Below are 12609 nucleotides of genomic sequence, written 5' to 3' on the forward strand. Positions count from 1 at the left end.
TATAGAAAGGAACAAGGATCAAATGTTCACAGTCTACAGTACACACACAGTAAGTGGGAAAGACTGGTTGTAAAACCCTGTCCTGACCTCATGTGACAGTATGATATGTCTTGGGGTGGCAGTGTTTTCATAATACAGTCTATCTCTTCTGATGAGGTACAGAGAGGTGAGCAAACTAACAACTGTGCAGCTACTGGCAGCTGTGGTCATGGAGACCAAACCCAGCCCATGTGGTGGCTAACAGTGCTACAGCGCTCATTAGCTTGTTTGCTAATGATGTATATGGTGATGCATCCGAAACCCCACCGCTGCCACTGCAGCATGCCTGCATGGCCCCAGGGACAACAACTCGGATTAGCTTCAAATTACAACAGGTACGGTGGGACTATACCCCTGAAATATTGTCCAAATGAAACCTGATGCTGTAGAGATGTGTTAATAAAAGCATGATAAGTTCAGAAGAGAGTCTGACGATAGTGTCAGAGAAGTCAAAGGATATTTTGGTTTTGGTAAAATAGATTTATTTCTCATTTCAAAGAAATAACAAGACTGTTCCTTGATCTTTGTGAAATTATACATACAGTATACAGCAAAAAAGTGGGTAACACTTGTGGGTACAATAAGGGTACATGAATTAACATGAACTAATGAAGTAGTTAACAAGTTAGTCTATTATGAAAAGATACATTAACAACATACTGACAAAACATTTAGTTAGTTAGTATAGACTTAATAGCTAACAAATACATTCATAAATGGTTTATAACCATGTTAGTTAAAGTTAGTTTAAGTATGCAGGGGTTTTACCACTATGGAACTATTTGATAGTTCGATGAACAAGATTATTAGTTACGTTATTTGTTTATAAGGGGGGTAATCTGTTACAGAGAGGGTGGTCCACCTCACCTGGTTCATCTTTTGACTTACTTTAACATTACTGTTAATAATACCATTAAGAGTCCACACTTTATTTTGGTCAACTTTGTTTATGTATCTGTTCATCATTAACTAATGTGATCTACTATTTTAGTTAATGTTGATTCATGTACCCTTAATGTAAAGGTTTACCAAATAGGGGATCTATTTACAGGTTTGCAATACATCATATCCTCTGTGTAAAGAACATTGACATTTTAATGTTTGCAAACAGTTGATTAAAACTCAACCATACAAGGAATTTAGGAGGTAATTATGGACCATGAAAAACAAGATTTTGAGATTTCCTTTCAACAAAACATGTGTAACTGCTCTCTGGGTATTTTATTGGTCTAATGCCAGCCATGGTGTGCCAACTTTTCCTTGATATTTACATGGTATTACTGTATGGTGAGTATGTAAGAGATACAGAGATACAGATCCATGTTTATGATTATGGCTATCACGTTCCTTGAAAACCCTCTCTAAGTTGTCTGATTGCCTGTGGTAGCAACTATTCAGGAAAAAAAATAAAGTCCAAAATAGTACAGCTTCCCTTCCCTTCCTTGGATGTTTAGTATTCAAGTTACATAGGAAGCAAAACACAAAACACCAACAGGAAGTAGTGATTAAAGCTTTGTAAAACGTTGTCCAATGATTTGGGTGACTAGAATAAAGGTTTGTATAATTTGCTCTGTTGATGCCTTTCAGAAAATAATGAGTGTTGTAATAACCGTATTTGCATGAATAGGATGTGTTATTCATCATGAGTGACTAACCCTAAACATTATCCCTGAGAAAAACTGGGATGTCAAAACAACAATCTCTTCATATTACACTTTCTTATCTCATCCCTAACAAAAATGTTACATAACAACAAATGTACAGCTTCTCCAGTAGCTCTTCCCTAAGTAGGAACCTTGAGGCCAGAACATTAATCTATTATGCATTATGTTAACTTGTTGTTGCCTAAGGGATCACTACAACAAAAACTGCAATTTATTCCTTGATGGATCCTCATTTTATTGCAGGGGTTTAAAGGATCAGTGCTGTACCATCACTCAGGTCTAATTGACATGATGAGAAGCTATTACTGTATTGATCTACCTGGCAAGTGGCATTGGATCAGCTAAGGCCTCTATCGACCTGGCAAAGTGGCCCAATAGACATTTGGGGGGGTGAGGCAAATGTTAAGGGTGAATTACAGGATATTTGTATCCTCAGATGTTGGGTAACACCATCAAGGGTATGGAGATGAAGCTGAAGCAGCATAATAAAGTCATGGATAAATGTTTTGAATGGAATACAGCAACAGTACAATTTACCCTGTGTGTAATACCCGTAACAGTGAAACATTGTGCTCTTTGCACATCTAAATTCCTTAAAGTACATTTAAGAGGTAAAGAGCTATTTCAAGATGACAAAATGTCTTCGAAAGAAGATTAAAACTGGAATGCAAAAAATGTGGTAAATCATAAACAAACACGGATAGGCAGCTTAGTGAGTTAACATCATAGAAATAAATTATCATAAAATAGACCTCTGTACTTTTTACACATACACTGTATATATGTATATATACACTGTATAACAATATGTCCAAAATGTTAGAATTACCCCCCCCAAAAAACAGTGACAACGAAACAGCATGTTTCTGTCAAAGGTGGTGGTTGGTCTCTCAATCCCAGCCAAAGTCATGTCCAGTCATCTGGTAAAACTTCCTATTAAAAGGCTTGTAAAAGTCCCGTAGTCTCCGCACTATGTCCGGGTCAATATTGGGGTGGGTCCTTCCTTTGGTTTTGCCCAGGCAGTGGGGCTTGCTGTTCCCCTCAGGCCTCTTGAGGCAAGGGAAACCCTTGGTGGGGTTGAAGTGGAAGTGCTTGTCCGTCACCACCCTCCTGAGACCCAGGAAGTCCTGGACTCGGGCCATCTCCCCAGCTGGGTCACTGATCAGATGCTCCCCGCTCACAAACAGTATCTGGGCCATGGGGAAGTACTGCAGCCAGCGCTCCAGGTGCTTGGCGTACATGCCGATCTGAACGGCACTCCACGTGGTGTCTATAAGGCCTGCTGAGATGTTCTTGAAGGTTAGGCTCTCGAAGGAGGGGATGTCAGGCTTTTTAGAACGGGTCTGTGTATAGTCAGAGATGGCTCTTGTGACAGGGTCCCGGACCACTACGATCAGCTTTGTGTCCTTAGACATGGTATAGATCAGAGCAGGAACCTCCTTGGTGACGTAGTAACTGGGTGTCTTCTCCATGGTTATCTGCCCCTCCAGAGTCTTGGGCATCAGATCTCTGAAGAAAGAGAATGAGAGAGAGAGAGAGAGAGAGAGAGAGGAGTTTGTAATAAGTAATGAGGCAGAGACACATACAGTACTCTATGTATTATTTACTACATACCAGGGGAGGCTGGTAGAGGTAGAAATCAGAGGACGGGCTCATTGTAATACATGGAATGGAATAGGGAATGCTACATATATAGGAAGGACTACCTTAGTATGCATATACCATTATCCTGTATAAGCCCAGAGTTACCCTGTCTCATCAGGGGATTGACAGCTAGATTAGCTCAGCCCAGACACAGAGACTCTATGGTGATTCCACAGACAGAGTGAGCCTTGGTCCACAGTCACCTGTCAATCACAGACAATGTGTGCAGTCCTGAGGCCTGAGACCATACTAGGCAAGGCAGTCAGAATGTGCAGGACTAGTTTCGCTATGTGACAGGGGCTATAGTGGTATAGCATACGATTGCCTTATATGATTGCCTTGGTGTGTGAATACAATACCCTGCTCATTACCTGTTCTATATTCAGGCCCTAAAAGAAGACATTCAGCCATCCTGCTTCCTCTAATCTACCTCCATTTAATCCGCTTTCAATATATCCTCTGTCCTATTGAAATACGGAAGCTGGAAGCTGTCATGATGAATAGGTGGCTTTGAAGACATTTTGGAAGTTCCACCAGGTCTTAGGATGCTTAAAAAGCTATTCTAATTGGACGTTTCAAGATTTAACATGCATACCTAAATCAAAAAATGTATCCAGTACATTTAGAAGTGATTCTCATTCCTAGGGGGAGAGTCCAGTGCTAGGGAGCTGTCCAGTCCCATGACAGAGTCGTTTACTGACCCAAGATGACTCGTTTAGATCATAAATGAGCCTGTTAACAGCAGCCCTGCCTGGGTAATGTCTCAAGTGGGCCAAGAGGGATTAGGAATAAGCCAAATACAGTGAGGCACAGTGAGCTGCTACAGTAGTGGGTGAGAGAGTAGCTAGTGGAGAAGGCAGGAAGACATGGGGCCCTATTATGCACTTCTTAACTTGCCGTCTTAAGTCTTAATTAAGACGCACCGCCAGGTTAAGACCTACCGCCACCCTTATTATGCGCTTCATACGCGCTACTGCTATTATGCTGATTGAGAAGACGCCCAAAACACACCCATGACTAATTTCTGGGCTTAGCGCCGGGTTTTAGGCGCCCACTACCGCACGCATAATAGCAAAGTGGCCTTGACCACGCCTCCACGTCTTAAGTTTAGATCTACCGCCTCGTCTTATTGCTTAAGACTTATGAAGTGCATAATAGGGCCCATGGTATGAGAAGACATAACAAATGACTTATCTTCAGTATATGACCTCCTCAGTAGAAGTCTCACCAACCATTCCAAGTTTATAAAAGTGAATAACAAAACTATGGTGTGTGGTAAGCGCAGCATTCATATGACTGACAATGAGGTATTTGATTATATTCTCTTATACAGTATGTGTGGCCAGATTTTAAAAAAACATGAGTGTATTATAGTTGTATGAATAAATTACCTACAAGCCTGCCTAACCTCAGTCTCCTCACACTCAATCAATCAGCAACTTAATTGTATCTAATATTTGGAAAACCCTTTTGTTTTGACAGTGAAAGATTAATCTAAATAAAATTAGATTGGGGTAGAGAAGTTAAAAGCACAACATTAGAATGATGCTGTACAAGTGTGTGAATAGCCATCTGTTGGTACAAGTGTAGCAGTGGTTTGAATATATCATCCAAAACTAAAAGATAACATCTAACCAATTAGTGCAGCAGAGGCAAGGAAAGTAAAGCCGTGGCTGTGTGATGCACCGTGGAGCCTAGGGAGAGGTCTGTGGGGAAGACTGCACTGGGAACATCTTGTTAATCCCCCACAAACACACAAGAGGTTTCTCTTCTTTCTTATGCAATCTCATAAACCACCTACCTCTCTCTCTCTTTCTAAATATCTGTCTTGAACTACACATTCTCCTTCTCTCCCCCTGTGAGCCTATACTATTGTTGTTGGGTGTGAAAAATACAGACCCAAGGCAATCCGCATGAGAGAGACAAACAACTAGGATTTTTTGCAATTATCTGTAGCATCAAGCCAAAGGCTCTTCGCAAAGCCCCAATGTAGATAAAAACTTACTACCAATCAAACTTTCCACTTAGTCCCTGAGCCCAAAAAAAAAAAACCTGTGTGAAAGGTACATGAATTAATCATTTCAGCAAAGCTAGAGCAAGAACAGCATCACAGACTGGAGAAGGAGGAGAGATGCCCTGGGGGGAGGGGGTCGGGAGGGGAGAGATGCAGCAAGCTTTTGCAATTTGTTCTACTTAATAAACAATGTTGCCTGTATCCAATAGGTTGCAAAATATCTATAACCCGAAAAGAGTTCAATCATTATATTTCAAGAGTGCAACGAGCTGGAGCTTCTTTACACATAAGAGAAAACACCTTGACGGACTTTCGCCAGTACCTTCAATCACTGAGGAAAACAGGAGGGGAGAGCAGATAACACAAAAGCAGGCGAAAGGGAAAAGGTGAGGAGGGTGAAGAGGGTCAAATAAAAAGAAGGAATAGAGACGGATTAGATGGAATCGGGAGGAGGAGGATGGAGATTGCAGAGGTCTAACCTATGACCACTCTCGACCCACACTGCATCACATTGCTGCTGCTCCAGCCAATAGCCAGTAAAGATACGGTCTCTGTCCCTCTCCTGCAGAAACAGCAAATAGATCACAGCCACAGACACTAATCCAGGAGGGTCTACGTGAGTTGTGTAATTTGGCTTTGTTTTGTCTGGTGGGTAGTCAGGTGTGTCCATTAAGCTGGCTCCTTGAGAAACTGTCTTTGAAGGCTTGCCTGTTTCTGTTATCAGGAAACAGGTTCAAAGGTAGGAATTTACAACATTGCATGTGGCTTGTGTTTGGCTGTTGGATGATGCACTTGTTGAGGATGTTGATGGAGTATAGTTGCTTGCAGTACTTTTATCTATACAGCTTTACTCAACTGACTTAAAAGGCACACATTTCCTATCCAACAGCTATGAAATGTTTTTCATCAGATCCATCTTGAAATACTGGAATGGATCTGGACATACAAATCTTCATGGGAACAAATCTTCCTCATTACCAACCATAGCAGTATCTGGTGTCATGATCAGTTCTTATCTCATGGCTCAGTAGGGGGGATGCATCATCCAAGAAGGGGGCTACTGTGGGAATCATTCTCCTTCTCGAACCACCAAAGAGTGGATGAGAGGTGGTGGTATGCAACCACTTAGAATGATCTGACATGGCTTCTGTGAGACAAGTTCCAGACATGAATGAAAGCAAAAACGTTCTCATGAGAGATGAGTATGTCATCTTATCCACTGTGTGAAAGTCATCATCTCCCTTTGCACTCAGTGTGTTCCCCACAGTGCTCTAATACCCAATATCTCTACAGCATTCCTGTCAACAACGATAACACAAAGAAAGCCTTTCCCATCCTGTTTGTTACCATCAGGGAGCAGGACTCAAGGCCACCTGGCTCTCAGTTGGAGGAAAGCCCAGGTTTGGAGAGCTGAGGAGGCAGACTACAGTGTGCACCATTCTGGCTTTCTCCATACAACTGTCAGCTTTGCATTAACACATGACCACTCTGTCTCTGTGCTGTTTATAGAACCACCACACACTTCCATCAAAGCGACAATTCTGGATACATGCTAGCTAACCACACCGGTCTCCCTTATCAAACAGATTCCGCATACATTATACATACAGTTTATATGTGAGCCCAGGAAATTATCCTCACCAAGCACTATAATCATCACAATTGTGAATTTGACTCTCATAACTGCACTCTGATTTCAGAAATGGCTACGCATTACTCAAACCATAAACATACTTTTCAGCTGGGCCTATGTGTGGGAGAAATAATACTATACATGGGTGAAATGTATCTATACAAAATATATCCCTATCTCCAACGGTATAAATGTTTCCCTTTCTGTGACTGGTTGGTTCAATCACCTTGGTAATCCTGCACAGAGCCCTTGCTGCATGGATGTATAGATCGGGGAGGATCAGTAAACAAGCAGACTTCAAAGAAACAAAACAAAAAGATGGCTGGAGATTTTAGGATTTCAAAGGTAGTCTGACTGGCCATCACAACTCCTCTGTAGCTGAGGGAGAGAGGGAGCGTCAGGAAACACGATATTCTCTCAGAAGTTCCTCAAAAGAGAACAATAAGGATGACAACAACTCCAGGGGGGATTGACGAGTGAACAACTGAGCTGCCTCTTAAAGTTTCCATGTATTTCTAAGTGCTGTACTAAGTGCTATAGTCTGATACATTCCCTCAAATAAAAGCCTTGGGTGTTTATCACGCCAACCTCAATTTTCCAACCAAGGATTATTTTGATGATAGGTCCGTTTTCTAAGCATTTAAATTCTAGTGGACTTTCTTGGGATGCTGCATTTTACATTAGTTTGACAGTTATAAATAAGGAGATTTAGTCCATGTCAGTCGCCCAGCTGAATAAGCTTGTATTGTGTCTAAAATTATCTATTCCCTTTGGCCTAATCATTCGGAACTATTTTTGTTCTTTTCGCATCAATAAGCTGACTTGGCTGGGAAGAACTTATATTGAGAGCTTAAACCTATCCCCCTGTGTCCTTGCACACTGGCTAAAGGTGTGGTGTCAGCGAGAACCAAGTAGACTTACATGAACCTACTCATGGGAAATACAACTTTTCACTCTGAAAATGCCTCAGAGGAAAGTCAACTTTTGGGATAAAAAAGCTGAGGCTTAGTGTTTGGAATCTCCTCCTGGACAAGATCCATTGAAGGTTAGTTCCAATGGGTTCAAGCTGTGTTCGTCAAAAAGCACTTTTACCCTCCTAAGCACATTTGCATACAAAGTGGAGGCAGAGAAAACACGTTTCACACTAATTGTCTACTCTTTATGATCAGGGTTAATGCAGACCCCAGGGGTTCCACACATCTCCTTTCAGAGAGCTCAATGCTACTGCAGCGCTTTCTAAAGACTCACTTTCAATTTACTGCCCTCTATCTAGGACATTTTCTCTGACAATGTCAATGGTAGAGAATAAGAAAACCTATCATTGTTGTCCAGAGCAAACCAGTAAATCCATCGCTTCGGCCATGTGGTTTTAAGAGGCACACTGCATGAGTAATAAGAGTGGCAACAAAACAAAGAAATGTTAGATGTGGGGAAAAAAATAAAAACAATAAAATACAACTTTACAAAATGAAAAGAGAAAGAAAACATTCCCGAGGTGTTGTGAGCCCCCTCCTGTGCTCTGTAGGAGTTGTTATTATCTCTGTATGAGTAAGCAAGTATGATTGTCTGACTGCTCCTCTTTTGCTGCCTCTCGGTGAAAGAGTGCTATCTTTGTGGCCGGAGTCCCTGCTGAGGCGGGCCTCTCCTCTATGAGGCTCCGGCAGGAGGGACGCGACTGCCCTCCTCCGTGTTGGTCTAACAGTGTGAGGCTGTGGGCAGAACTCAAAGCCACCACAGGGGACTGGCCCACCCAGCTGCCTGCCCCTCTCCGCAGGCCACCGACAAACAATTAGTCTGTGGTGCTCCTGGAGAAAAGTAGAGGCAGTCAACCCACACACATACTCCATGCCTTATTCTCCTGACTCCATCTTTCCCTCTTCAATTTCCTCCACGATACAGAGCTACACTAGCTTTATAGTGAGAGGACCGGCCGGGCCATCTACTACAGTGAAACGACCAAAGAGCATCTATACTGTTTGAACAGCAAGGTTGCTTGTTGGTGTGTAGTTAGATGCCTACATGCCTCCCTCACTTGTGATTTCATTAAAAGGCAGAGGGGTTATTATTTTTGGATGGGTGGAGGTGGTGATGGTGGTGCATTAATACAAAGACAACTGGTGTCCCCCCTGGACACAAAATGATCATTAAGGGACAGTTTGTGTTCTCCTCTGGTGTCTGAGGTCAACTCTGGTCTAACTGGGCTTACTGAAGCCAAGATGTTTTAATTAGCCGGATAACCACTCCAGGGAGACAGGATTCATTAGCCAAGCCTCCAGATGACTATGTTGCACTTTCTCACCCTGTTCACTTGCAGTACATCCAGGTATGGACTATACAAATCACCTGTGTAATAGTACATGCAGTTTGTATGTTGTGGCAAATGTTGTGCAGCAAACAGGCTTTCTAATATTTATTATGGACAAGAGGTTAGGAAGTGACATGCTCATCTTCATAGACACAAATATACTGTACAGTATTAGCAACATTGCACTTGAAATCTTTCACACACATATTGTTTCGCTTGTTATCTATAGTATGTCAACATCTCCCAGTTATGGGCTACTTGTGTATGATCAACAACACAGATGACGTATATCGTGAGTTTAGTATTATAAGGTTCTATCTCCGTTTAGGGTAGTTCAGAGATATTGAGCGTCAAAGTTTTTACATTCCATTGTGTTTTGTGAGATGGAACCTTTGTATTTTATTAATTACTAACTCAAAAATGTCAACATTTTAAAAAATAACACCACACAGGCATTAATAAACACCTAATGGATCAGATTATGTAAAAAACTCAATTTCTACCAGAAATAGAGATAGAACCTTATAATTCTAATGTCACGATATGTAGATTACATCAGTTGTCAAATTGATTAAAGGAAGACTGATGAGCGTGTGAAATTGCATAGTTGGATGGTTGACTCTATAAAACACTGGAGGAAACACCTGTCCTGTCTGTACTCAATCCCCAGTCAGTGAAGATGTACAAAAGATCCATCCTCACAGAGTGGTCATCCACAACTATCCTAAAACTGTCCGGAAATCCTTGGAGGAGCTTAAACAAGAGGCCCTTTGGACAATGCTCCACTTCCCCCATTGTAGTGTTATGAAGACAGCTTTGAAAAAGTATTTGGGGCCTTGACATTGACTGCTAATCTCCCTGGTGCAGTCCATTTAAAATTAATCCTCAACAAAACCAACAGTGGTATGCTTCATTGTTAACGATGCAGTTATCTGTTGTTTTGTATCTTCTATCCACAACAAACTATTTGAGTCCACCCCAGCAGGTCACTTATAACACGTTTCATTGGTGTGTAAATCATTCAATCAGATTCCCAGCAAAAGACCGGGTTACATAATTGTGTTTGCATTAGTGGCTATGATGGTTATAACAGGTAAATCATCAGGGACTGAGAAATACCTGGATGTCATTAAGCATAATTGACAATGTACTGTGAATTTGAAACCACACTTTGTAGTTAGCACGCTGGGGTAGCTGTTGAGTGCTCCAGGTCCCAGTTCTCTGTCTTTGAAATGGAGTCATGGTTAAAGCTCAGGTTCTAAAGGGGATTACTGCAATTGAATCAATACCTGGGAGCACTTGTGGTTGAATCATGCCTCTGGCTCCTAAGGCATGAGGTCATGAAGTAGCCTGGTGACTCCTGGCTATAAACCATGTGCTGTTTTAGTTCAACTCAAGCAGGGAACTGTCAAATTGAATGGAAGGTTTTGAATCGAGATGTTACCAGCAGCCTGTTTTATTTTTCTTCAACTAACCCCCTCCTTTTCATAATAGCATTGGCTGGTGGAATTCCAAGGACAGGAGTATAAAAATTCCACGAACTGGGAGCGAAGGTCATGCAAACCTCCAGAAATCGATAGTGTTGTGTAAATGAACCTGACTAGGAGGTGTGTGACTCAGCCAATGCCAAAGGAATGTTTGTGTCCTTGTGGTTACAATAAAGGACTTTAAATGTTTTAACTGTGCTCTCTACTCAAAGTTCAAAAGCCACTTCTGTCACATTATCACATAGGCCTATACTGTAGGTATTTTGGTGATTGAGTGCTGTAAACAATATTTTGATAGCTATGGTTTTATTGGCATATAGTTTTACTGGGAAAACTCACACTTTCACAGTTTAAGGAGTTTGATTGACCAAGGCAATTGTGTTTCATTTTCATTTTCACATGACAAACAAAGTCATATACAGACACAACTTTGACGGCATATTGCAGTTTTTGAGAACTATATTCAGCGACCAACCACAAAAGCTACAATGAATGCATGCACACTTAAAGACACATTTTCCTGTTTCAATAAATGTATTTACTTTGGGTTCATTTTAATGATGACCATGTCAGGGTACATTCTTATTCGAAATGACTATGCCTTGCACTGCATGATTTAGTTTGATTAAAGTTGAGTTATCATGAATTATTGAGGGCATGTTATTGTGGGAGTGTGTTTTAATCCATTGTAGTTAATCTGGTTATTGTTAAGACTTAGCACAATGACCAGACGTCCATTCTTAGTTTTACGTCTATGGCATAAAGTCCTACCTGTTAGAGCCACTGTGTGACTCATGCAGTAGCACCACCAATTGGCCAGACAGGAGACTAGATTCTGAATGGACATTCTCCCAGTGCAACCTTGAGGTTTTATTTGATGTTCTGACTTCCCTATTGCCTACTGATTGATTTTAAAATAAATACATTCCATAAATGTTTTAACAGGTGTGATGACAATTAGATGTTTGTTATTTCTTTAAGGAAAGGTACTCTGAATATCCGTCATTGTAATTCTTGTTAATTTACCTGTACCACTCGAGTCCCTTGTCATAGTTCCGATCGAAGAAGTGTGGCTCGGCTCCCACCGCTCGGATGTCGGGATGGACGCGGAGAAACTCCAGCAGCGCCCGCGTCCCTCCCTTCTTCACCCCGATGATGATTGCCTGGGGCAACTTTTTACTTTCCGATTCATTGAATAAACTTGACATGTCATTATCTTCCAACGTCCTCTGTTCGCTTCTAATTTCATCCCAGTCGTCTCCTCTGCTGTCCAAATCATTGTCATTATTCAGTAAGTCCCTGGACATTCCGAGTGAAGGGTCTTGATTGTCGAATTCCACATCCACTTCGTTCTTCACCTCCAAATGTTGTCCGTTTTTACTTGCAGAATTGACCATCAAACTTGGCATGGTTGAACAGTAGCCAACACAGCAGTATATCATATACACCCACAGCGACAGCATGATGCAGAAAACAAAGAGTTTATTTTTCACGGGGGATGATGACACAACATATAGATTGTGAAATATTGGACTATATTCCATAGGACTTTTGGACGACAATAATATTCCAATGAGGCATATTTGCAAAGTTATTCGTTCCTCTTCCACCGAACAAATCCCGACGAAACGGACATCATCCCCAAAATTCCCTATAGGTTGTTTGAAAATGATTTCTCATAACTGAAGAGCAAATACATCTCCTTGAAAGCTCAGTTCAGAATGTATACCTTCAGAAATGACACTCGCACCAGTATCCTAATCGTTGTGCGTCGAAGACCTGTGCAAGTGCGCTTCCCATCACTTGCGCCCCACCAGCGTATG

The 12609-nt window shown here is 41.5% G+C and overlaps 1 protein-coding gene across 1 annotated transcript; it reads right to left on the reverse strand.

Moving 5' to 3' along the window:
• Positions 1-557: 557 nt before the first annotated feature.
• Positions 558-12580, reverse strand: hs3st3b1a (heparan sulfate (glucosamine) 3-O-sulfotransferase 3B1a). The gene is made up of 2 exons (XM_080524797.1): positions 11813-12580; positions 558-3212 (listed from the first exon to the last, which is right to left on the reverse strand). Exons 1-2 carry the CDS (start codon positions 12328-12330, stop codon positions 2594-2596), a joined length of 1137 nt encoding a protein of 378 aa, XP_080380923.1. The 5' UTR covers positions 12331-12580; the 3' UTR covers positions 558-2593.
• Between the last annotated feature and the right edge of the window lie 29 nt (positions 12581-12609).

The sequence above is a fragment of the Nansenia antarctica genome, assembly GCF_963989245.1.
Source record: "Nansenia antarctica genome assembly, chromosome: 2".
In the NCBI taxonomy this organism is placed as follows: domain Eukaryota; kingdom Metazoa; phylum Chordata; class Actinopteri; order Argentiniformes; family Microstomatidae; genus Nansenia; species Nansenia antarctica.